The following is a 26,166-nucleotide window of genomic DNA, read 5'->3' as shown; positions in this document are numbered from 1 at the left end:
TCAACATCGGGTGGAGACACCTGAATACCATGTGTTTAAAGTGCAGGGAGCAAAAACCAGTTAGCAGGATTATGACTGTGCTAATTATGTATAGTTCGGTGATTTCTTCTTTTTTCGGGGCAGGGATTCCCATGGTGAAGTCTGAGCTTCTGTTACTGATCGAAAGTGGAAAGGAACCATGTATTGAGGGTGCTCCAAGGTGGGAGGAGCTGGGGTGTGACCCAGAAGCCGCCTCAGGTAGGTGCGCTAGAGAAATCACCAACATATAGTAACAATGGGCTAAATTTGTTATGGGACAGAAGTACGCAGCAGACTCTGCCATGGGGCATGAGGAAACATGTCATGGGCCAGGCATAGCAGCGGAACATGCCATGAGGCGGGGGTAAGATGACAAAAGTACCATAGGGTTGGTGTAGGATGCCATGGGGCTAGCGTATGATGCAGAACAAGCCATGGGTCGGCGTAGGATACGGAACATGCTATGGTGTGGGTGTAGGATGTGGAGCATGCCATAGGGCGGGTGTAGAATGCAGAACGTCCCATGTGGCAGGCGTAGGATACAGAACATACCATGGGGAGGATGTAGGATAATGAGTGTGCCGTGGGGCAGGCGTAAGGTGTGGAACGTGCCATAAGGCTGGTCTATGTTGCGGAATGTGCCGCGGGGCGGGTCTACGATGCAGAACATGCGATGGGGTGGGCCTTTGTTGGGGAACGTGCCATGGGATGAGTGGATTATGCAGAGCATGCCATGGGGCGGGCCTGTGTTGCGGAACATGCCATGTTGCGGCTGTAGGATACGAAATGTGCCGTGAGGCAGGTATGTGTTGCCGAACGTGCCCTGAGTCAGGAGTAGGATGGGGAACATGCCTTGGATTGGGTGTTTAGTTCCATGGGGTGGGAGTAGGATGGGGAACATGCTATGACACGGGCCTATGTTGCAAAACACGCCATGGCGCGGGCATAGAATGCGGAAGGTGCCATGGGGTTCGATGTACGATGCAGAATGTGCCATGGAGCGAACTTAGGATGCCAAAGGTGCCTTGGGGCAGATCTATACACTCTCATATGTTCATGTGTTAGTCTTGGTGTTGATTATAACATCCTCCCTTATTATTACACATCTAATGACTTCTTTATTCTGTGGTCATGTCTTTTAGATCTGCAGAGCTGGAGAGATGCAGAGGAAGTGTCCATGTATGACCGGGTGTGGACGGAACATCGGGCGCTCACATACCGCAGACGTTAGTTCAGGGTGCAGCTTTATTTCTTGATTATGATACCCCATATATTATGGCCTTCCCGTTTACATTTCAGGGGTGGTGAGGAAGCGCCGCAGCCGCAGGTCCCCCAACTTCTCCCGTATAGAACTGGAGTGTTTTGTCTCGTTAATGGATCGGTATCTGCCGGATGAGCTACAGAGAACGGGAGCCATCTCTCTGCGCCAGCGCCGTTCCATTCTCCAGGAAATTGCCCGCTGTCTGGAGCCCATGTCTGGCTGCCTCCGCACCCCACGCCAGCTACTCCACCGATGGGCAGATTTTAACAACAGAGACCCTGAACGGCTGATGGAGATAAGGATGCAACTCCACTTTGGTGAGAAGCGGGTGGGGGATGGGTGTAATGTTACATATGTGTGCAGCACCTGGCAAGAAATAGGTCTTCCCATGCTGGCAGCATGGCCTTGTCCTGCGGGAGGACAAAGCTTCTGCCATCTTCGGGGTTTATGGTCGGTTGAGGTAAACATCCACAAGAGCCCACTTACATCGGCCAATCGTCAGCCGGGCAAACAATTATTCCGATCATTGTCCAGTGTAAACATGTGAATGAGCAGAATGGAGACAGGAGCCACGTGTGAATGAGCAGAATGGAGACAGGAGACACGTGTGAATGAGCAGAGTGGAGACAGGAGCCACACATGAATGAGCAGAGTGGAGACAGGAGCCACGTGTGAATGAGCAGAATGGAGACAGGAGCCACATGAATGAGTAGAGTGGAGACAGGAGCCACGTGTGAATGAGCAGAGTGGAGACAGGAGCCACATGTGAATGAGCAGAATGGAGACAGGAGCCACGTGTGAATGAGCAGAATGGAGACAGGAGCCACATGTGAATGAGCAGAGTGGAGACAGGAGCCACGTGTGAATGAGCAGAATTGAGACAGGAGCCACGTGTGAATGAGCAGAATGGAGACAGGAGCCACATGAATGAGTAGAGTGGAGACAGGAGCCACATGTGAATGAGCAGAGTGGAGACAGGAGCCACGTGTGAATGAGCAGAATGGAGACAGGAGCCACATGTGAATGAGCAGAATGGAGACAGGAGCCACATGAATGAGTAGAGTGGAGACAGGAGCCACATGTGAATGAGCAGAGTGGAGACAGGAGCCACGTGTGAATGAGCAGAGTGGAGACAGGAGCCACGTGTGAATGAGCAGAATGGAGACAGGAGCCACATGAATGAGTAGAGTGGAGACAGGAGCCACATGTGAATGAGCAGAGTGGAGACAGGAGCCACGTGTGAATGAGCAGAATGGAGACAGGAGCCACATGTGAATGAGCAGAGTGGAGACAGGAGCCACATGTGAATGAGCAGAGTGGAGACAGGAGCCACATGTGAATGAGCAGAGTGGAGACAGGAGCCACATGTGAATGAGCAGAGTGGAGACAGGAGCCACATGTGAATGAGCAGAGTGGAGACAGGAGCCATATGTGAATGAGCAGAGTGGAGACAGGAGCCACAAGTGTATGAGCAGAGCGAAGACAGGAGCCACAAGTGTATGAGCAGAGTGGAAACAGGAGCCACATGTGAATGAGCAGAGTGGAGACAGGAGCCACATGTGAATGAGCAGAGTGGAGACAGGAGCCACATGTGAATGAGCAGAGTGGAGACAGGAGCCACATGTGAATGAGCAAAGTGGAGACAGGAGCCACATGTGAATGAGCAGAGTGGAGACAGGAGCCACATGTGAATGAGCAGAGTGGAGACAGGAGCCACAAGTGTATGAGCAGAGTGGAAACAGGAGCCACATGTGAATGAGCAGAGTGGAGGCAGGAGCCACATGTAAATAAACATAGTGGAGACAGGAGCCACAAGTGTATGAGCAGAGTGGAGACAGGAGCCACATGTGAATGAGCAGAGCGAAGACAGGAGCCACAAGTGTATGAGCAGAGTGGAAACAGGAGCCACATGTGAATGAGCAGAGTGGAGGCAGGAGCCACATGTAAATAAACATAGTGGAGACAGGAGCCACATGTGTATGAGCAGAGTGGAGACAGGAGCCACATGTGAATGAGAAAAGCGGAGACAGGAGCCACATGTGAATGAGCAGAGCGAAGACAGGAGCCACAAGTGTATGAGCAGAGTGGAAACAGGAGCCACATGTGAATGAGCAGAGTGGAAACAGGAGCCACATGTGAATGAGCAGAGTGGAGACAGGAGCCACATGTGTATGAGCAGAGTGGAGACAGGAGCCACAAATGTATGAGCAGAGTGGAGACAGGAGCCACATGTGAATGAGCAGAGTGGAGACAGGAGCCACGTGTGTATGAGGAGAATGGAGACAGGAGCCACATGTGTATGAGCAGAGTGGAGACAGGAGCCACAAGTGAATGAGCAGAGTGGAAACAGGAGCCACATGTGAATGAGCAGAGTGGAGACAGGAGCCACAAGTGAATGAGCAGAGTGGAGACAGGAGCCACATGTGTATGAGCAGAGTGGAGACAGGAGCCACAAGTGTATGAGCAGAGTGGAGACAGGAGCCACATGTGAATGAGCAGAGTGGAGACAGGAGCCACGTGTGTATGAGGAGAATGGAGACAGGAGCCACATGTGTATGAGCAGAGTGGAGACAGGAGCCACAAGTGTATGAGCAGAGTGGAAACAGGAGCCACATGTGAATGAGAAAAGCGGAGACAGGAGCCACATGTGAATGAGCAGAGCAAAGACAGGAGCCACAAGTGTATGAGCAGAGTGGAAACAGGAGCCACATGTGAATGAGCAGAGTGGAGACAGGAGCCACATGTGTATGAGCAGAGTGGAGACAGGAGCCACAAGTGTATGAGCAGAGTGGAGACAGGAGCCACATGTGAATGAGCAGAGTGGAGACAGGAGCCACGTGTGTATGAGGAGAATGGAGACAGGCGCCACATGTGTATGAGCAGAGTGGAGACAGGAGCCACAAGTGAATGAGCAGAGTGGAAACAGGAGCCACATGTGAATGAGCAGAGTGGAGACAGGAGCCACATATGAATGAGCAGAGTGGAGACAGGAGCCACAAGTGTATGAGCAGAGTGGAAACAGGAGCCACATGTGAATGAGCAGAGAGGAGACAGGAGCCACATGTGAATGAGCAGAGTGGAGACAGGAGCCACATGTGAATGAGCAGAGTGGAGACAGGAGCCACATGTGAATGAGGAGAGTGGAGACAGGAGCCACATGTGAATGAGCAGAGTGGAGACAGGAGCCACATGTGAATGAGCAGAGTGGAGACAGGAGCCACAAGTGTATGAGCAGAGTGGAGACAGGAGCCACATGTGAATGAGCAGAGTGGAGACAGGAGCCACAAGTGTATGAGCAGAGTGGAGACAGGAGCCACATGTGAATGAGCAGAGTGGAGACAGGAGCCACAAGTGTATGAGCAGAGTGGAGACAGGAGCCACATGTGAATGAGCAGAATGGAGACAGGAGCCACATGTGAATGAGCAGAGTGGAGACAGGAGCCACATGTGAATGAGCAGAGTGGAGACAGGAGCCACATGTGAATGAGGAGAGTGGAGACAGGAGCCACATGTGAATGAGCAGAGTGGAGACAGGAGCCACATGTGAATGAGCAGAGTGGAGACAGGAGCCACAAGTGTATGAGCAGAGTGGAGACAGGAGCCACATGTGAATGAGCAGAGTGGAGACAGGAGCCACATGTGAATGAGCAGAGTGGAGACAGGAGCCACATGTGTATGAGGAGAGTGGAGACAGGAGCCACAAGTGTATGAGCAGAGTGGAGACAGGAGCCACATGTGAATGAGCAGAGTGGAGACAGGAGCCACAAGTGTATGAGCAGAGTGGAGACAGGAGCCACAAGTGTATGAGCAGAGTGGAGACAGGATATCCTCCCCTTCCTTTGTCACATATTGTAATTATATTTTTATTTTTATTATTACAGGGAGGAGGTGGAAACGGAGGCTCTCTCGCCCACTTTCATCACCTTCATCATCCTCAGAAGAAGGAGAGGAGGCTCAGGGGGACCCTCTAAGTTCTGAATGGGATGAGAGGTCCAGGGAGTCTTCCGCTTATTTCCCTATTTTGCCTGACCTTCCTGTGCACACTTCATTAACCACACACATCGATGCACAGGGGCACTACATTGTGCCACCTCCACTTCGGAAGTCAGGTGAGTTACACTGCTCTGCTTTTACAGGAAGGTGAGAAGGGAAGATGACGGACAGCACAGAGGGCGAATCAGGAGGAGCGCATAGTGACGGTGGATAAGGAGGAGTGCAGAGGGACGGTGGATGAGGAGGAGTGCAGAGTGACGGTGGATGAGGAGGAGCGCAGAGGGACGGCAGATGAGGAGGAGCGCAGAGGGACGGCGGATGAGGAGGAGCGCAGAGGGACGGCGGATGAGGAGGAGCGCAGAGGGACGGCGGATGAGGAGGAGCGCAGAGGGACGGTGGATGAGGAGGAGCGCAGAGGGACGGTGGATGAGGAGGAGCGCAGAGGGACGGTGGATGAGGAGGAGCGCAGAGGGACGGTGGATGAGGAGGAGCGCAGAGGGACGGTGGATGAGGAGGAGCGCAGAGGGACGGTGGATGAGGAGGAGCGCAGAGGGATGGTGGATGAGGAGGAGCGCAGAGGGATGGTGGATGAGGAGGAGCGCAGAGGGACAGCGGATGAGGAGGAGTGCAATGGGTGGATGAGGAGGAGCACAGAGGGCAGATGAGGAGGAGCACAGAGGGAGAGCGGATGAGGAGGAGCGCAGAGGGACAGCGGATGAGGAGGAGTGCAATGGGTGGATAAGCAGGAGCACAGAGGATGGATGAGGAGCACAGAGGAAGAGCAGAGGAGGAGGAGCAGAGAGGGCGGATGAGGAAATGCACAGAGAGCAGATGAGGAGGAGCTCAGAGTGCAGATAAAGAGGAGCACAGAGGGAGAGCAGATGAGGAGGAACGCAGAGGTAGAGCGGATGAGGAGGAGCGGATGAGGAGGAAAGCAGAGAGTAAATGAGGAGGAACACAGAGGGAGGATGGATGAGGTGTGCAGAGGGTGGATGAAGAGGAGCATTGAAGGTGGATGAGGAGAAGGACAGATGAAGAGGAGCAGTGCTCTGTAGTAATGGTATAACATAAACCTCTGCAGTGGCCGGCCCCAACGCTACGCTGGGTCCCCCGGACACCGTCGAGTTGTCACCACGTGTTGCTGCTCTCCGGAAGGGATGGTAAGACGTGGTGCAGGTTGGGAAATAAGTTCAGAGAGTCAGGGTCTGCAGTAAACCAGGGTGCTTTTTTAATGGAGGAATTCAGGTATAAAACAATACAGGCGAGGCATAGGGCTGGCTTCTCCAGTCCCCTCCTGGCAGAAGAAGGTTCTATGCTGAGGAAAGGCCTGTGCTAGCTGTCCCTCTTTCTGTCAGAAGGCTGGTACCCTGATCCAAGGCTGGTGACCCAGGGTCTGTGGCAGCGTATCCCCATCTCAGCGTCTTCTTCTGGTCACTCAGTGGTCTGGCAGAGTCTCCTCTTCCAAGCACTGGTCCCTAACTGCAGCACACTAGGGGCTCTGACTGCTCTCCTTATATGCAGTTTTTGCTAGACTAGAACCTTCTATTGGGAGGGGTGGAGTGGAGAAGCTCAGCACAAACAGATACAATGTTTCAGCTCCCGTCTGGTATAGACTTACATTACAGCTTCAATGATCCTCAATGGTAATGACACAACAGGTTTTCTAGACAAAAACAAGTTTCCAGACATAAAGCTAAAACCAGACATTCACAGGGTCGGTCTGTCTGGTTTTTGGTGGTAAACAAGTCTGGCTTTTTCCCTCCAAAACATGGTCTTCTTTAAACCCTAAGGCAGCTGTGGAAAATTACCAGCTTCTCAATCAAAGTCCTAAGGGTACTTTCACACTAGTGTTGTTCGGATCCGGCAGGCAGTTCCGGCAACAGAACTGCCTGCCAGATCCGGCAAACCGTATGAAAACAAAGGGAAATATGTTTTTTTCGGATCCGTTAGACGGATCCGGTATCATCCGGAATAACGGATCCGGTATTTAAAACGTGACAATTTCGTGACAATTTCTGGAACACTTGTTTACCGGATCTGGCATTAATACATCTCTATGGAAATTAATGCCGGATCCGGCAAGTGCGGTAGTGCTCCGGGATTTTGTCCGGTCAAATACCGTACAAGGGACGGAACGGAAGACGTCCTGATGCATACTGAACGGATTGCTCTCCATTCAAAATGCATTAGGATAAAACTGATCAGTTTTTTTCCGGTATTGAGACCCTTTACCGGATTTCAATACCAGAAAAGAATAACGCTAGTGTGAAATTACCCTTGCAGTCTCTCAGTATTCATTAACCCTTTCCACAGAGCTATGTAAATACAGTGATAATGAACAGGATATATATCACAACATACAATGAGGAACAGAAGTATTTGAACACCCTGCGATTTTGCAAGTTCTCCCTCTTAGAAATCATGGAGGGTCTGACATTCACATTGTAGGTGCATTCCTGCTCTGAGAGACAGAATTAAAAAGAAAAATTCAGGAAACCACATTGTATGATTTATAAAGAATGGATTTGTCTTGCACAGTTGAACAGAAGTATCTGAACACCTGAGAAACAGCAAGATTTCTGGCTCTCAAAGACCTGTTACTGTGCCTTTAAAAAGTCCACCTCTACTCCACTCATTAATCTATCTTAGTAGCACCTGTCTGAGCTCTGTAAAGACCCCTGTCCACCCCACAGTCAGTCAGACGCCAACTACTACCATGGGCAAGACCAAAGAGCTGTCAGAAGACACCAGAGACAGAATTGTGGACCTCCACAAGGCTGGAAAGGGCTACGGGGCAATTGCCAAGCAGATTGGTGAAAATAGATAAACTGTTGGAGCAATTGTTAGAAAATGAAAGAGGCTAAAGACGACTGTCAGTCTCCCTCGGACTGGGGCTCCATGCAAGATCTCACCTCGTGGGGTATCACTAATGATAAGAAAGGTGAGGAATCAGCCCAGAACTACAAGGGAGGAGCTGGTCAATGACATGAGGAGAGCGGGGACCACAGTTTCAGAGGTCACTGTCGGTAGAACACTACGCCGTCATGGTTTCAAATCATGCATTGGACCGAAGGTTCTCCTGCTCAAGTCATCACATGTCCAGGCCCGTCTGAAGTTTACCAATGACCATCTGGATAATCCAGAGGAGGCCGGGGAGAAAGTCATGTGGTCAGATGAGACCAAAGTAGAACTTTTTGGTCTAAACTTCACTCGTCGTGTTTGGAGGAAAAAGAAGGATGAGTTTCATCCCAAGAACAGCATCCCTACTGTGAAGCATGGGGGGGGGGTAACATCTTGCTTTGGGGGGGGGCTTTTCTGCGAAGGGGACAGGACAACTACACTGTATTAAGGAGAGGATGAATGGGGCCATATATTGTGAGATTTTGAGCAACAACCTTCTTCCCTCAGTCAGAGCATTGAAGATGGGTCGTGGCTGGGTCTTCCAACATGACATCAACCCGAAGCACACAGCCAGGATAACCAAGGAGCGGCTCCGTAAGAAGCATATCAATGTTCTGGAGTGGACTAGCCAATCTCCAGACCTAAATTCAATAGAACATCTTTGGAGGGAGCTGAAACTCTGTGTTGCTCAGTGACAGCCCCGAAACCTGACAGATGTAGAGGAGATCTGTGTGGAGGAGCGGGCCAAAACCCCTGCTGCAGTGAGTGCAAACCTGGTCAAAAACTACAGGAAACGTCTGACCTCTGGAATTTGTAATAGTGGGCCGGGTCCATTGGTACCGTCAAATCTTGATCCCTGTAAAGTACTATTAGCTATTTTAGATATAAGGAGATTTGCAAGTGTAAGCAAACAGCACCGATAAAAGAAGACTCGCGTACAGTCTGCTTAGTTTCCAAGACATTCTTCTCTCCTGTTAACATGCCTTAGACCAGACATCTCAAACTCGCGGCCCTCCAGCTGTTGCAAAACTACAACTCCCAGCATGCCCGGACAGCCTACAGGTATCAGCCTACAGCAGGGCATTGTGGGAGTTGTAGTTTTACAACAGCTGGAGGGCCGTGAGTTTGAGATGCCTGCCTTAGACCTTTTATTGGGCTAACCCCACCCTCCATGGCAGTAGATAATAAGAGGGCACTCGACTATCTGGAACCAATGGATATTCGATACAGTACTATGGTTGTAATATAATGGATTTAATCAATCAATGATACATATATATAAAAATTACAATTTCAACCACATTAAATCACAAATTTATAAAAGGCGCCAATGGGGTTACAGATATAATCCAATCAACATAAGTAAAACACTAGATAAAACACTAAATGGATAAAATAGAATAAAATAGAAATGTGAAGTCTTATGCTAGGGCAACTGTTCAGGGAACTCCTAGTAGTGTCACTGGTATGCAGGTTGAGGATTACTATGGCTGTCCTCACACTTTAGCCATAGCAGACCAGCGTGTTCCAATCCTCAATGGCACAAAATAGTTGCTAATCCACAAGGGGTCAATGGTGCAGTCTATGAACCAAGGGTCAGCAGCACTGTGTAGCTGCAGAATGTCACCTCATGCCTTGACCAATAGGAATACATTTCAGAACTGGAAGGGGCAGAATCGTATTGTACCGTCCTTTTTATGCACAAACACTAAGGGTGCGGCCCAAGGACTATGATTGTCCCAAATTACTTTAGAGGCTTTCATGTCGTTCACTAGCTGTGTCACTGCTGGTACATGGCGGGTGGTATGAGCCTGTATCTTTAATGGGTAGGTGAACCCAGTAGGGATGGTGTGTTGGATCTGTGGGGTGTTTACTGAAAGCTCCTCATGCTCCTTACCAACCTTCAGGACGCCCTCCTTCCACTCAGCGGGGGGTCCTGATCCCCAATGTGCAGCTGCTCCCACCAGAGACCCTCTGGACAGACTTCCGCCCGGCTGGCAGACTGCGTGGCTGGACAGTCGAAGTGGACAATATGATCGTTCCCAACATGTATTAATTTAGCACCAGTCTGGTATCTGTTCAGCTGAACAGGTCGGTCACTAATGCGGGCGGGCACCTGCCACGCTTCACAGTGACTAGACTGCGGGCAGCCACCGAGTATTCCTCACCTCCATCCAGTATAGTGTTGAAGATGCCCCAATCAGGATCAATGACGTTTTATCTGCTGCTCCAAATTAGTAGTAATCCAAGGATTTTACGTGCACGGAAGAAATAACACTGACACTCAGTAGGGTCAAAGCAAGTTCTTATTTATTCAAGGAAGGTTCCACAAGGGCCTGGTCAGCCTGTCCATGTGGTCTTATACATGCTTTACACCACAGTAATGTGTCTGAGTGAGGTTGTAGCCATATGGGTTTAGCATCAGTAACCCTTACATCTCTAATCTCAACCTTGTGGTCCCTGAAATGTTTATGCCCTCGGAGCGCCCCCCAGTGTCTGCTGTAGCACTCTGCGGTCCGGCAAAGGGACTGTAACTAACTCTTCTGGAGTGTACACATCAATTCCTCCACACAGTTCTGCATACTATTCATTCCCAATACAACTGGGGGGAAAACCCTCATCATGCACAACTATTAACCCTTGCATCTGTAATCCACTGTTACCAGTTTGCCCAGTGGGCTCCCAGTATCCCTGGACGCTATGGGCTGGCCATTGCTGGTGATTACATTGATCTTCCTCTGAGTAGGATGGTCTCGCTCCCAATGCCGCTGATAGAATGGCAGGTGCATCGCAGTCACTTGTGACCCAGTGTCCACTAAAGCAAGGCAGGACACACCATTAATGCAGTAATTGTAGGACAGTCACCAATATATGCAGAAAAGTCTGGACCCAGCAGTCTCCCCCTGAGGGTCGGTCCATTGCCCCAGGAGACACTAGTTTAACTTCTTGCACTCCCGCTCCACATGACCAACTTTTTAATACTTACGACATATCGGTTGGCCACTGGCATCAAACTGGTCAGTGGGTAATCGACCATAATTCCTAGGATTACCATTAGAACCGTCTACCTCTAGGACACTATGTACCTCTATCAGGCTGGCGGCCATGTTTCATGCCCATGACCTCTTTTTGTAACACCTCAAAAATTTTTGCAGCTGCAACACCAACTCCTCGTTAACTTTGGTATTTTCATGACATTTCCTAACGTCGGACTCTACTGGTGCGCTCCTTTGTTCAGACATAATGGCACAATTATCACCTGGGTCTGGATCAGAACCAGTACCTTCACTGCAAGCTCCTTAAAGTCAAGGAATGGCAGATCAGGGTGTTGTAATGCAAGAACTCTCAGCATCGTCTGGCACCCTCTACAAACTGGTCTTTCAGAGTCGGGTCTGGGTTAAGTACCTGATGTGGACCATGTGCTGGATGGCACCAGAGCTTCCTGGAGGCTCAGAGCAAACTCTCCCAGGTTTTCACCCATCTGTTGTTTATGGCTAAAGAAATGCATTTTTAACCCTGATATTGTGCGTCTGTCAGACACGCTGACAAGTCTGTCTACAATGTGGTCAGCAGTACACGTCTCAGTAATAGGCCATAGAGACCTAGAATGTGCCGGCAGATAAGAACCATGTGGCCCATCTAGTCTGCCCAATATACTGAATACTATGGATAGCCCCTGGCCCTATCTTATATGAAGGATAGCCTTATGCCTATCCCATGCATGCTTAACCTCCTTCACTGTATTTGCAGCTACCACTTCTGCAGGAAGGCTATTCCATGCATCCACTACTCTCTCAGTAAAGTAATACTTCCTGATATTACTGTTAACCCTTTGCCCCTATAATTTAACACAATGTCCTCTTGTAGCAGTTTTTCTTCTTGTAAATCTTCTCTCCTCTTTTACCTTGTTGCTTCCTATGACCTCCCTGAGGGCTGCTCCCTACAACTGACCAATCGACATAGTGACTTTCTGGTCATCATTAAGGGAAATCATCTTGTAAATGGCGCTCATCTGATCCCTAAAATCTTTGAGGCCTATAGGCTCTCCTCCATATTTCGTTAACCATGGTGCACCAAAAACGTATGGCACTGACAAGAGTAATGTTGGAGAAAGGCTAGAGACCCCGGACTGGCCTGGCAGGCAGATCACGGTCTCCATCTACTGACATGGCAGCAAAGTATAGTAGCACTATGAGGCAGTAACCCAGTCCCTCACTAGCAAATCTGTAGCTAATAATGCAGGACACAGTCTCAGTAGCACAGTCACTTGCTTGTAGAACACCCCACAAGGGTAACACTTACTGTACAGATGCTTATATGTTGCTGGTTCACCTCAGATACGGGCTGGGGCGTTCCTGTAGTTGCCACTGGAGCTGGATCCACAATTACTGCTGGGGCTGGACCAGATCCTGTTCGTGATGCCAAATTACAGTGGCTACGCTGGGTCTCCCAGACACTGTCGAGGTGTCACCACGTGTTGCTGCTCTCCGAAAGGAATGGTGCACCCTAATGGGAAATAAGTCCAGAGAGTCAGAGTCTGCAGTAACCAGGGGGATTCTTTACTGGAGGAATTCAGGTGCAAAACAATACAGGGCGAGGTATAGGGCTGGCTTCTCCAGTCTTCTCCCTAGCACAAGGCATAGGGCCAGCTTCTCCAGTCTCCTCCCTAGGACGAGGCATAGGGCTTGCTTCTCCAGTCTCCTCCCTGAGATGAGGCATAGGGCCGGCTTCTGTCTCCTCCCTAGGACCAGGCATAGGGCTGGCTTCTCCAGTCTCCTCCCTAGGACGAGGCATAGGGCTGGCTTCTCCAGTCTCCTCCCTAGCACGAGGCATAGGGCTGGCTTCTCCAGTTACCTCTCTAGGATGAGGCATAGGGCCGGCTTCTCCAGTCTCATCCCTAGGACGAGGCATAGGGCCGGCTTCTCCAGTCTCATCCCTAGGACGAGGCATAGGGCTGGCTTCTCCAGTCTCCTGCCTAGGATGAGGCATTGGGCTGGCTTCTCCAGTCTCCTCCCTAGGACGAGGCATAGGGCTGGCTTCTCCAGTCTCATCCCTAGGACGAGGCATAGGGCTGGCTTCTCCAGTCTCCTGCCTAGGATGAGGCATAGGGCTGGCTTCTCCAGTCTCCTCCCTAGGACGAGTCATAGGGCTGGCTTCTCCAGTCTCCTCCCTAGGATGAGGCATAGGGCCGGCTTCTCCAGTCTCCTCCCTGGGATGAGGCATAGGGCTGGCTTCTCCAGTCTCCTCCATGAGACGAGGCATAGGGCTGGCTTCTCCAGTCTCCTCCCTAGGATGAGGCATAGGGCTGGCTTCTCCAGTCTCCTCCCTAAGACGAGGCATAGGGCTGTCTATTGCAGTCTCCTCCCTGGCAGAAGAAGGGATTGATGCTGAGGAAAGGCCTGAGCCAGCTGTCCCTCTTTCTCTTCAGAAACTAGTGAAGAAAAACACTTTTGGAGAGATGTCTGCAGAACATTAGGACACAATTATGGCTGACTGTTGGAGTAGAAGGTTTTTGCTGATGGTGGTCTTGTGTCTGTGGTCAGCTTAAGGTAAAGGTATGTTAGGACATGGTGGACACGTGAGATTTCTGCTGATGTGTGATGTTTCAGGAAAGAGGTGGGGGCAGCGATCGGCAGGAGAGTGCATGGAGGAGCAGAGTGGTTTGCATGGATCCTCAGGAGTGGTGAAGAGATTTCCGGGGAGAGCGACTACTGCTGCATTATACTCATCTCTACATGCACAAGGTAATTCTGTCCGGGGTCCGCACGGCTCTCCTGAGATCCAGCCTGATATTACAGTCACCTTCACTGATACCTTCCTGTTATATGAACTATTAAGGTTCCTTCCCATGCACCGTTCTTGCTTCCTCTGCCCGGTGAAATACCGCTACGGCGCTATTGTAATGAATGGGAATACCAGTGTATCTTGGGTTTTGCTGCATATTTGCTGCACTTTCTACTTATTTAAGTTTATGTGGAATTGAAAACCAGTCACCGTAGTCACCTAATACAGAACCACACGTGTGCAGGTACCGGCCCTCAGCATGTACAGGTGTAATGTCTTCTCCTTTATCTGGAACAGGTGACCCTGCGGTGGGCGTGGATCCAGAGATACCTGATGGACTCGCAGACCCAGGTAATGGTGTGTGACGGGAGACCCCTCAGTATCATAGTGTTATGGTCGGAGAGAGGCTAGTGATGTGACTGAGATGGCAGTATTTTAGTATCGGGATGTCAGTATTATAGTATCAGGATGTCAGTATTATAGTATCAGGATGTCAGTATTATATACCAGGATGTCAGTATTATAGTCCCGACATGTCACTATTATAGTATCGGGATGTGAGTATTCTAGTATCGGGATGTCAGTGTTATGAGCCGGAGATTTTCCGAGCAGGAGGTTCTCATCGTTCCCTTCTGATACTCAGATCCCCCAGTTTTCGGACTGGCAGAGCTGCGCTCACTCTCATGTCCATTGCGTTTTTTGCTCCCTGATGTTTTTCTCTTATGATTAATCCCAGGACTGCGGATGATTAAATCCGAGCCGGACAGTGAAGAAGATGAAGGAGGTGAGGAGCATTTCCTATATGGTGGGGAGTACATTTTCTGTAATAAAGGGGTTGTCCGGGTTCAGAGCTGAACCCGGACATACCCTTATTTTCACCCAGGCAGCGCCCCTGATGTTGGCATCAGAGCATCTAATGCTCCGATGTGCTCCCTTGCCCCGGCACTGTGTTCGGCTATGTTTTACTGGCTAGGGCAGCGCTAAAGCCTGCCCATTAGTGCCGGTGACGTCACCGGGGTTCCTGGCAGCCCCATGGAGAGCCCGGTACGTCACCAGAACTATTGAAAATGCTTTGCGATTTAGCGCAGGGCAAAGGAGAGCATCGGAGCATTAACTGCTCCGATGGTCAAGTCAGGGGGGCTGCCCGGGGGGAAAATGGAGGTATGACAACCCATTTAACTCTTTTCGTTCACCAGTGACCTGTGAGTGTCCATCAGATGGGTGCCCCGATGCTATGGTAACCCTCAGATCCATATGTCTGTCTTACCTGGTGTGAACACTGATATGCTGTGACTGGAGGAGATGTCCATTCTGGTCAGACACTGATTGACAACATGCAGTGAATTGAAAGAAGAATGGCTGAAAAAGAAGTTCAGTACTCTCTTCACTGGTCCCTCACCTCTGTTCCCAGGTACATGCCAGTGACTACCTTCTAGTCCTCCTCACAGGAGATAACCGCTAGCCACTTGCAGTGGTGACCCGCTCCAGGCAGTGATAGTGGAGGACCTGGGAAGCATCAGAACGGGAGTAGCAAAGGACCCAGGAAGCATGGGAACTGGAGAGGCGGAGGACCTGGGAAGCATCAGAACGGGAGCAGTAGAGGACCTGGGAAGCATCAGAACTGGAGAGGCGGAGGACTCGAGAAACATCTGAACGGGAGTAGCAAAGGATGCTGGAAGCATCGGAACTGGTGAGGTTGCGAACCAGGGAAGCATCTGAACGGGAGTAGCAAAAGACCCAAAAAGTATCTTAACATATGAGGCAGAGGATCGGGGAAGCATCAGAACAGGAGTGGCAGAGAACCTGGGAAGCATCGTAAAGGGAGCAGCAAAGGACGCGGGAAGCATCAGAACAGGAGCAGCAAAGGACCTGGGAAGCATCAGGAGAGGTGGAGGACTCAGGAAGCATCAGAATGGGAGTAGCAAAGGAGCTGGGAAGCATCAGAATGGGAGTGGCGGAGGACCAGGGAAGCATCAGAACAGGAGTAGCAAAGGACCCAGGAAGCATGGGAACTGGAGAGGCGGAGGACCTGGGAAGCATCAGAATGGGAGCAGTAGAGGACCTGGGAAGCATCAGAACTGGAGAGGCGGAGGACTCGAGAAACATCTGAACGGGAGTCGCAAAGGATGCTGGAAGCATCGGAACTGGAGAGGTTGCGAACCAGGGAAGCATCTGAACGGGAGTAGCAAAAGACCCAAAAAGTATCTTAACATATGAGGCAGAGGACCGGGGAAGCATCAGAACAGAAGTGGCAGAGAACCTGGGAAGCATCGTAAAGGGAGCAGCAAAGGACGCGGGAAGCATCAGAACGGGAGCAGCAAAGGACCTGGGAAGCATCAGGAGAGGTGGAGGACTCAGGAAGCATCAGAATGGGAGTAGCAAAGGAGCTGGGAAGCATCAGAATGGGAGTGGCGGAGGAACAGGGAAGCATCAGAACAGGAGTAGCAAAGGACCCAGGAAGCATGGGATCTGGAGAGGTGGAGGACCTGGGAAGCATCAGAATGGGAGTGGTGGAGGACCAGGGAAGCATTGGAAAGGAAGCAGCAAAGGACCTGGGAAGCATCGGAACAGGAGTAGCAAAGGACCTAGGAAGCATCGAAACAGGAGAGGCGGAGGACCCGGGCAGCATCGGGAGTAGCAAAGGAACTGGGAAGCATTGGAACTGGAGAGGTGAAGGACCTGGGAAGCATTGGAACTGGAGAGGTGATGGACCTGGGAAGCATTGGAACTGGAGAGGTGGAGGACCCGGGAAGCATCAGAACCGGAGTACCAAAGGACTACGAAAGCAACAGAACAGGAAAGGCGGAGGACCCGGGAAGCATCGGAACGGGAACAGCAAAGGACCCGGGAAGCATGAGAACAGGAGTGTCGGAGAACCTGGGTAGCATCGGAACAGGAGCAGTGGAGGCCTATTTAAGTAATTCTAACCTGTAGAATAAAATAAATGTTACTGTCCGGACAGCCCCTTCAGTGTCCACCCCTGTAATCTGCTCTTATTACTGCACTCCCCCCAGAGACCCTCATACTATAACTAATGCTGTCTGAATAACCAGCCTCATCTCCTAGGAGGAAGCTGGAGTAGTGACATTCCCTCCCCGGAGTCAGTGATGTCTGGCCAGAGTGACGTGAGGAAACTGATTGAGCGGCAAAGCACTGAGCCGCTGTCCCCAGCTCTTGTGTCCCCAGAGGATTCTGTCCATTTGAAGACGCCCCCTCCTGGAGGTGAGGAATGTGACCATCTACTGATGTGAGGTAGGTAGTGATTAGACTGGGAGATGTCGAGGAATCATGGCCGCCATAACCTTGTGCCTGCACTCCCTGGAGGGGAAGGGCACCCTGTGTGAGAATAGCCAGATCCCATATTCCACATGGTGGTTGTGGGCGTCCCAATCCAATGCTGTAAATAAAGTCTCATGACCTAGACAACCTAAGCAGTTCTCAAGCTGCTCCTCATTCCCATGGATTTATGAAGGATTTTGGGGGGATTAAGTCTTATGGCAGTCCTAATCATTTCTGCTGGCGTGCGATACTCCTGAGGTAATAATTCTGCCACAGCTTCAGAAGGTCTGTGCACCAGAAAATGAACTCTACCCCTGCCAGGGATCATAGATTTCAGCTGTACTTTGTGGCAGTCTTCTTCTCACCCGCAGCATAACTACTTTTGTAAAAAGGGTGATGGAGAAAGCCAAAATATTTTGCACATTCCGGCAGAAGTTTGAGCCTTTTCAGCATAATGCTTCCCCAAATTGTGTGTTCCTTCAACGCCCGCCGTCAGGTGTGTATATCGCAATATGGCCCCTCTCTGCTGACCGCCCAGAATATTAGAGGGTCACTGATATAATGTATGTAATTACCTTCTGCTGTGGTCACAGGTCAGCCTGGTGTCAAGCTGGAGTCTTCTCCTCTCTCAGGACCATGTAGGCCGGAGTCACAGACGAGCTCACAGCAGGAAGGTGGGGACTCTGCAGTGTCCTGTAATCAGTCCCTGTCCGCCTCACTGGTGCTGACATCACTTTTCTTCTGACAGACCCCCCAGGAACAAGATCTAGCAAGAGGTCCCCAAACTTCTCACCGGCAGAGCTGGAGTGTTTTGTTGCACTAATGGATAACTTTCTGCCAGATAATCACATCCGAGCCGGAGCCATCCCTATCAGGCAGCGCAAAGCCATCCTTCTGGAGATCGCCCGACGCCTGGAGCCTCTGTCTGGATGTTTGCGCACCCCCCGGCAGCTCCGACACCGATGGACTGACTTCAACAACCGAGACCCAGACCGGCTGGAGGAGATAAGAAGCCGGCTGAGGAGAGGTAACTGACTGGAGGATCATGTTAGGATGGCCTTGGGTAATGACTGCCATTGGTCAGGCATCCAGTCATCACTGCTGCTATCCTCTGCCCACCATGGTCGTGGTGTTATGAGCATACCAATTAGTGTACAACAGTAGTAGAAGGAGCAGAGATGTGCACCAGGAGATCCTGAGAGGGTGCTGAGCAGGTTCTAGACTAAATCGACAGTCTTACGTTCTAGATCCATGTTGTAAGACCTGCTTCCAGACTGATCGTGTGATTGCCCTGTCAGTGCCATGATTATTCACCACCTGTACATGTTATTCTGCTTTACAGCTGCCCGACAGGACTCCTGCAAGAAGTCTATGAAAGCAGCAGAATCGGCCCCTGCAGCAGGTAACCCAGTCATTTATACTCGGCACTCTCTACAGGTAGAAGTCCCTAAGTAGTCTGGGGTCAGGTGGTATCTAGATTCCCCTTTAGCTAAACTTGATCTAGACGGTAGGTAATGGATTCCTTTAGCATTGGGGGGTCGTACTCTGACACCTGCTGCAGATGTTACTGGAGTCGGTCTGTCGATCTCTGGTGAGGATCCTCCATGTTTCAGGTCACCTTTTCTACATTCATTTACACAGGTAACAACTGGAGACGCAGACGTTCTTATCCACTCCAGCGAGACATCAAGGAGGAGGAGCAGAACACCTCTGAGGGGCAGATACCCAGGACACCTTGGCACCACCGTGGGCTTCCAAAACCTAGAAACTCCTTCTCTATGGCACGATTAAAAAAAAATCGGCACTTGGCGCTTCACATCTTCCGTATGGAGCGGTTACTCCAGCGAGTAGACCAACAGCAGGAGCTGCTACTACAGACAGCGGACCTCAGCACAGATGAGGAGGACTGTTCCGAGCAGAAGACATCACAGATGCACCTAAGTATCTGAGACCAAGATCCTGGACGGCAAGATTCTCCTGTGAGAAGGGTTAACGTCCAGTCTGCTCATGTCCCTGCTGTCTGAAAGGACTCGTCTGGTCAGCTGCGCTCATTCTCATGGGTGATGCTGAGCCCAGGTGTGTGATGTCATCACCGCTGAAGAGTTCTCTGGAAGCTTTTGGGACCTCGCATATTACCTGTTGTCAATGACGACACGCACTATACAATATTATGTTATTAAGTATTCGTCTGTATAGTGAGATAGCTCTGCCCCAGCGATGACATCATCATACACTTAGCATGATATCTTCTTCAGTCTCTTCTGCTCCCAGCCCTGCTCTTGCTTGATGCTGCAGTGGGCTGTGCATCCTCCCTGGGACAGGGATGATGGGAGTGATATGTTGTGGGGGTGTATTCTCTCTCCTCCTTTTTCACTTTGATTACTACCACCATGTGTCCTCCGGCCGTTTCTTAGGTCTGAACAAACTCCTTGTGTCCTCTTTACCTGGCGTCCTCCAGAGCAGCAGATTACTAGACCAGGACCGCTCCCCTCACTTATAATAAAATATTCCTTGTTCGCTACTTGGATTCTGATTTACCAAAATCTCAAAAAAAAAAAACGCCCTTTGCCCCTTGTTCCTGTCACTGTATTCAGGTCAGGCATGAATGGTGGCTCATCATGTAGTCTGTGGTCGCATCTACAGAGACTGTGGAGCTTCTTCCTGCATTCTGAGGGCTCTTCCCATTGACTGCAGTGTGTGAAGTCAGCCATGGAGCTGACGGGGGCTAGTAATACACCATCCAGTCCTGTACATGGTGACACACTGGCTAAGCTTCAGCAGGTTAAAGAAGACATGCCGCATTTTAGCCAGGTTGTAAGTTAAATCTGTGCCGGCTCAACAAATTTAAGAAACCTTATAAGGGAATTTCTTCAAAGTGTTTTGGGGTCCAAATACATTCGACCTAAATCAAAAATGCTGCGATTGCCCTGAAAAGTCATGTATGACACTCTGAGGTCTGCTAGGACGGGAGCCGACCCATGTAAAACTCTGTAATGTCCGAGTTACAGCCATGGGTGGACGGACCGGAGCCGGTGCGAAAAAACAGTCTGGTTGATAACGTTGCTGCGTTGCCTGATTTTTTTAATGCTTTTTCAAATGAAAAATGTTCCTAAAATGATCACTTATTGGGGACCAGCAACAGGTTTGGTGTTATGTGAAATAGTCTCCACCAATTCCACCGCCATAAGCGCCGCACAGCCACAATGTTCCTGCACTTGTCGCCGGCCACGTTGCCCAGTTATACTTAAAGGGGAGATTTCCAGCAGGACATTTACTGCTCGATGCACAGTAGCAACTGATCAGCTGTGTGAGGCTCCTGAGCGTGTCGACTCTTCAGCCTACACTTATCCTATGGGGAAGGGGAGCAACGCTCTGCCCTCTCTCAGTTGGAGGTGGATAAGGGCTTGGTGGCAGTGGCACCTGGCCTCCTTGCTGTGGAGCAGAGACATCACTGGATGAAATGCATTGACCCAGTGACCATGAAAGACATTTCCTGTCCCTCGATGGTGGGTTGCTTCTTGCCACACAGCGGCAGGTTCTTCACCACATGAGAGTACAGGACAGGGATGACTTTTGAGAAATAATGGCGGCTAGGTTTCATCCATCGAGGCTGAGCACATGCCGACAGTTGCCTAAAGGCACTGAAGTCAGTTGGACACAAGCACTCTGGGCTCCTGCCCACTCATTTCATTATGGATGACTGATTATGATGACAACGACACCGTGCTGATCTTGGATGTGTTCTGGTTACTGATGATGGGGAGGTGGACACTCGTTTTCTGGAGAGGTGGACACTCATGCTCTGGGAAGGTGGACACTCGTGCTCTGGGGAGGTGGACACTCGTGCTGACATTGCTGAATGTGATGCCGGTTCATGTGATTAAAGATGTTTTCTGGGATTTTAATATTGATGACCTGTCCTCAGGAAAGGTCATCACTATCATATCAGCGGGGGTCTGACACCCGCCACTCCCAACGATCAGCTGTATGAGGAGTCGGCGCACGCCATACCAGCACTGCCTTCCTTGTTTACCTGCTTGACATCGCAGCAGTGATTAGTGTAAATACAAGCCGTCCAATTGGCTTCTATGGGACGGCTCCGTCCTATACACTTGAATATCCTGAGGATAGGTCATCAATAGGGTTGAGCGAATCGAGCTTTCGATCATAGATCAGAGGTCGATTTGTTAAAATGCATGGGCTCCGTGTAGTAAAATTTTGTCTCGGCCGAAGTTGCACCAGACTTCGGTAAATGAATACGGTATTCCTATCTGCATCTTTAAAAACATTTTAAAATAGGAATCTGAAGTTGGCTTCGCTATCGAGGTACCAGCCAGTGCCAAAGCCCATTTCAGACCTCAGTACCAAAGCCCACTTCTGTGATCGGAAGCTCGATTCACTCAACCCTGGTCATCAATATTAAAATCCTGGAAATACCCTTTAAATAGTTCCTACATTTGTGCTTGAATGGTCGCATCTTAGGTTTTGTCTGCAGAGCTTGCACACTCGGCCAGCACAGTGGGGGAGTATTCCCTCACAGGGGATAAACATTTCTGCCCTCCCCAGGGCACAAACAGCAGCATCTCCTGCCCCTGAGCCGAGCACAGCAGGAGCAGATCTGCCTCGAGCGATTTCTTTGGGTGTTTTGGCCATACAGTATGTGCTCTGCTCTTTCTTTGCTGTCACCACCTCCTCGTCGTCCGGATTCTGCCCCTTCTCTCACACTGCGATGTCATCACGGGCTCCTTGCCCCTGATGAGTCCCACCTTTAGATTTGGCCCAAGTGCCCCTACTACCACCATGGCTACAAATGCCCCTACTGCCACCACTCACACAGCTATGCATTTCACTCATGTCCTCCGTGTCTTCCTGAACCTCCTCGTTATTGACTCTTCTGGAATATCTGCATTAGCACTAGGATGTTGTCTCTTAGTAGAAAAGAAGGCGCCCCTCAAGAAGGGGTCAAGGAACGGAACCCAGGCAGAGGTGAGATCAATCTCGTCCTGGTGTGACTGACATAATGAGCAAGCCACCCAGTCCACAATGTTATCCAGTTCCTCCCCAACATTAAAGGGGCTGGCCTCCGGATAGGTCATTAGTATCTGATCAGTGGTGGTCCGACAACCAGGACCTCTGTCGGTCAGCTGTCTGAGGAGGCAGTGGAGCTCCTGTGATTGCCGCAGCCTTCTTTCTACTTTCCCTAGGTTGAGTGATGAAACGTTCATTGGTCACGTGGCCTAGGAGCAGTACAGCCACATAAAAGTGAATGGGGTGACCTGTGATACCAAGAACGGCCACTATACTATAGACGGCGCTGCGGTTGGTGAGCCGGAAGAAGGTAGCGATGCACAGGAGCACCACTGCCTTCTCAAACAGCTGATTGGCGGGGTCCTCACTGATCAGATACTGATGACCTATCCAGAGGACAGGTGATCAATGTTTAAGTCTCAGAAAACCCTTTTAATCTATTGCCTGGCAGAAGACTGGCCTTACGGCTGCCACCAAGTGTGCTGTTGCTACCTGCACAACAGCTGCTCCGTGGTGGACGACGCAGGGGCACATTCCTGTTTTTTTAACTCCGCCCGCTGCCACTCTTCATTTACCAGAACACCTCGTCCGGCCCGGGACACAAATCTCTCATAAACGGCTAAAAAACGTTTTTCAGAACTACATGCACAACTTAATTAACACTGGATGAAATGTGACATCAGTGTAAATTATTTACAATAATATGCGCTATCGGGCAGAGTACATTTTACAGGAAGTGAAAAATGAAATATCCAAATTTTATAAAATTTGAACAATTTTTTAGAATAATATGCGCAATCGGACAGCAGAGCAGTTTAGCAGTGAGAGAGCCAGAACATCATGTCCCCTATACTACAAGAGTTTTTGATAAATGGAATTTTTGGGATACAATTTCCAGTATACGGTGACTCTGACACGATACATCCGCCCAGGAAATCTGTCACATGGATTAGCAATATGAACGTAAAACTATTGCCATGTACAATAAAATACCTTCTTTCTTGATGTACCCTTCATTCTGCATTTCTGTCTTTCATTTTTGCGTAATTGACTTTTTGTATTATGCAAATTAATCAGTAAGGTGCCCAGGTGGGCATTATTATCTTTCTACGATGCCCAGCCCTCCTTCCATCAGAGCCCAAGCACGCCTCTCCAGGGCCGAACTACCCGCCCGCACCAGCACTGCTGGCCGCCCCCTCCCCCCGCTATGTCGTCCGGCCACATATGCCTCCTACAACGCCCTGAACTAGGCTGACTGAATGCCTTTGCTCCCTCTGACACATGTCGTGCCTCATAAATATACGGTATATGGATTCCCTGGTTGGGATCTTATATACCGCCTATGACACAGCCACACATGACAGCTGTAGTCCCTCATGATTGGCTAACTTGTATTAGGGGCACCACCCAGGGTCACGTAGTCGTCCTTCATCTTTCCTGCCCCATGCCTGCCTTCTGGTCTACGAAATGGCGGATACCTTGCAAAACAATTCACCAGATTGGGATTCACTGGGAGGAACAGCATCAATTCACCCATCTCTATTTGTCATAAATCATATTCGAGAAAACTGCTCCACTTCTCCGGCCCGGATCATTACCCTCAGCTCACAGCTGCAATTAGTCTTATTATAGGCAGAGACCAGATGAAGATCAGGTTACAGATTCTGCACACAGCCGTCTCTGGGGAGGAGAAAACTGCATTGACGTAAAGGCACAAAGTCACTGCTACGTCCCAGTAAATGTTTTCCTGCTGAGTATGGGAATTCTAGCCTGTTCATCCAGAAGAGCATTTGTGAGGTCAGACCCTGGTGTTGGAGGAGAGGCCCAGCTCTCACTCTGTCCTGGAGCTGGATGGGTTTGAGGTCAGGGCTCTCTGCGCCCGGTCAGGTTCTTCTAGACTCCCCCAACAATGTCTTATGGAGCTTGTGCACAGGGGTGCAGTCATGGAGGAGCAAAACAAAGGGTCTTCCCCAAACCATTCCCACAAAGTTGTCTCCATACAATTGTCCACAATGTCTTGTCTGCTGAAGCATTAAAATTTCCCTTTACTGGAACTAAGGGTCTAAGGCCGACCCCTGTAGACCCCCCATAGTATTACTCCTCCTCCACCACTGTACAGTGGGCACAATGCAGTCAGGCAGGTAACATTCTCCTGGCAATCACCAGACTTATTCACAAGACCTCAATGACTGAATGCTGGCATGCAGCAGCCACAGAAACCCATGCCGTGAAGCTCCCAGCACAGCACAGTGCTGATATTAATAGCAGAGGAGGTCTGGACTCTGCAGCTATGGAGTTAGCAGAGCGTTGTGACTTTCATGCACTTGCTCCTCAGCACTCAGAGACCCCGCTCTGTAACTTTACATGGTTTCCATTCAGTGGCCGAGTTGCTCTGGCTCCTTCCACTTTTCAATAACACCGCACACAGGTGCTGGTGGAATATCTAAGAGGGAACACATTTCAGGAAGTGACTTTTGAAAACAGTGACATCCTGTTACAGGACCACTCTAGAATTCAGGGAGATCTTTACAATGAGCCATTCTGTCACTAATATTTGTAAAGGCGACTGCATGGCGAGGGGCTGGATGTTATACACTGTGGAAATGGTAGATTGCATGGCTAGAGGCTGGATGTTATACACTGTGGTAATGGTAGACTGCATGGCGAGGGGCTGGATGTTAATACACTGTGGTAATGGTAGACTGCATGGCTAGAGGCTGGATGTTATACACTGTGGTAATGGTAGACTGCATGGCTAGAGGCTGGATGTTATACACTGTAGTAATGGCAGACTGCATGGCTAGAGGCTGGATGTTATACACTGTGGTAATGGTAGACTGCATGCCTAGAGGTTGGATGTTATACACTGTGGTAATGGTAGACTGCATGGCTAGAGGCTGGATGTTATACACTGTGGTAATGGTAGACTGCACGGCTAGAGGCTGGATGTTATACACTGTGGTAATGGTAGACTGCATGGCTAGAGGCTGGATGTTATACACTGTGGTAATGGTAGACTGCACGGCTAGAGGCTGGATGTTATACACTGTGGTAATGGTAGACTGCACGGCTAGAGGCTGGATAGGAAGGTTCATCTAAGCCAGGTTGCCCCACTGATCCCTTATGTAAGAAATTGTCAGTCTAGAGGTTTAATGCTGTCCTGACATGTTGAGGAAATTTGGGAAAAAAAGCTTTCCCAGGTACCAACGAACACCTCTACAATAGTTTCTTTATGTTTCCAGCCAATCTCCTTTAAAGGGATTCTGTCATCTCGTTTTACCCTATAGAGCTGCGGACATGCACGGCTAGATCTCCGCTAGCATGTCCACAATATACCTGTCCCATAAAGCTGTGTCCTTGTATTGTGTTTAAAAAATGATTTTATAGATATGTAAATGAGCCTGGTAAGGTGCCCAAGGGGCTGTACTAACCTTCCTGGGGCCCAGCCACTGCCCCCTGTGAAGGAGCACCGCCTGCGTCCTCCGAATCTCCTCCTTGCTCACAGTTAGATTGCCGTAATCCCGCGATGGGCAGTTCCTTCCGAGGCTGATGCCAGCACAGGGAAGGAACACTATGCCGGCACTGCGCATGCACGAGCTCGCGCATTGCGAGATTACGGCAATCTAACTGTGAGCAAGGAGGAGATTCGGAGGACGCAGGCGGTGCTGGGCATATTCACAGGGGGCATGGCTGGGCCCCAGGAAGGTTAGTACAGCCCCTTGGGCTCCTTACCAGGGTCATTTACATATCTATAAAATCATTTTTTAAACACAATACAAGGACACAGCTTTATGGGACAGGTATATTGTGGACATGCTAGCGGAGATCTAGCCGTGCATGTCCGCAGCTCTATAGGGTAAAACGAGGTGACAGAATCCCTTTAACCCCTTAGGGACGCATGA

At 50.1% G+C, this 26,166-nt stretch overlaps 3 protein-coding genes across 4 annotated transcripts in view; 2 read left to right on the top strand and 1 right to left on the bottom strand.

The window, feature by feature from the left end:
• Positions 1–23,251, top strand: part of LOC121000947 — a 47,137-nt gene extending 23,886 nt beyond the window's left edge. The window contains exons 3-14 of the mRNA XM_040431772.1: positions 124–237; positions 1,161–1,244; positions 1,318–1,596; positions 5,161–5,388; positions 13,783–13,917; positions 14,255–14,308; positions 14,694–14,741; positions 17,024–17,179; positions 17,830–17,910; positions 17,985–18,263; positions 18,579–18,638; positions 18,878–23,251. Coding sequence (XP_040287706.1) covers positions 124–237; positions 1,161–1,244; positions 1,318–1,596; positions 5,161–5,388; positions 13,783–13,917; positions 14,255–14,308; positions 14,694–14,741; positions 17,024–17,179; positions 17,830–17,910; positions 17,985–18,263; positions 18,579–18,638; positions 18,878–19,185 — 1,826 coding nt within the window. The 3' untranslated portion in view covers positions 19,186–23,251. The remainder of the gene's footprint in view (positions 1–123; positions 238–1,160; positions 1,245–1,317; positions 1,597–5,160; positions 5,389–13,782; positions 13,918–14,254; positions 14,309–14,693; positions 14,742–17,023; positions 17,180–17,829; positions 17,911–17,984; positions 18,264–18,578; positions 18,639–18,877) is intronic.
• LOC121000950 (uncharacterized serine-rich protein C215.13-like) lies at positions 5,425–6,532 on the bottom strand. Its single transcript, XM_040431777.1, has 2 exons — positions 6,189–6,532; positions 5,425–5,981 (listed from the first exon to the last, which is right to left on the bottom strand). The coding sequence occupies exons 1-2, from the start codon at positions 6,339–6,341 to the stop codon at positions 5,457–5,459; spliced, it is 678 nt and encodes a 225-aa protein (XP_040287711.1). The 5' UTR covers positions 6,342–6,532; the 3' UTR covers positions 5,425–5,456.
• On the top strand, positions 16,303–16,955 carry LOC121000951 (protein SPT2 homolog). 2 transcript variants are annotated; one of them, XM_040431778.1, is made up of 2 exons: positions 16,303–16,801; positions 16,835–16,955. In XM_040431778.1, exons 1-2 carry the CDS (start codon positions 16,327–16,329, stop codon positions 16,840–16,842), a joined length of 483 nt encoding a protein of 160 aa, XP_040287712.1. In that variant the 5' UTR covers positions 16,303–16,326; the 3' UTR covers positions 16,843–16,955. The 2 variants fall into 2 exon arrangements, with proteins under 2 accessions (XP_040287712.1, XP_040287713.1); XM_040431779.1 differs by having other exon boundaries at positions 16,303–16,627; positions 16,694–16,861.
• Positions 23,252–26,166: the final 2,915 nt, after the last annotated feature.

Source organism: Bufo bufo, chromosome 5 (assembly GCF_905171765.1).
Source record: "Bufo bufo chromosome 5, aBufBuf1.1, whole genome shotgun sequence".
Lineage (NCBI taxonomy): Eukaryota > Metazoa > Chordata > Amphibia > Anura > Bufonidae > Bufo > Bufo bufo.
Note: the sequence above shows the minus strand (reverse complement) of the source record. Positions and strands in the feature narration are given on the sequence as shown.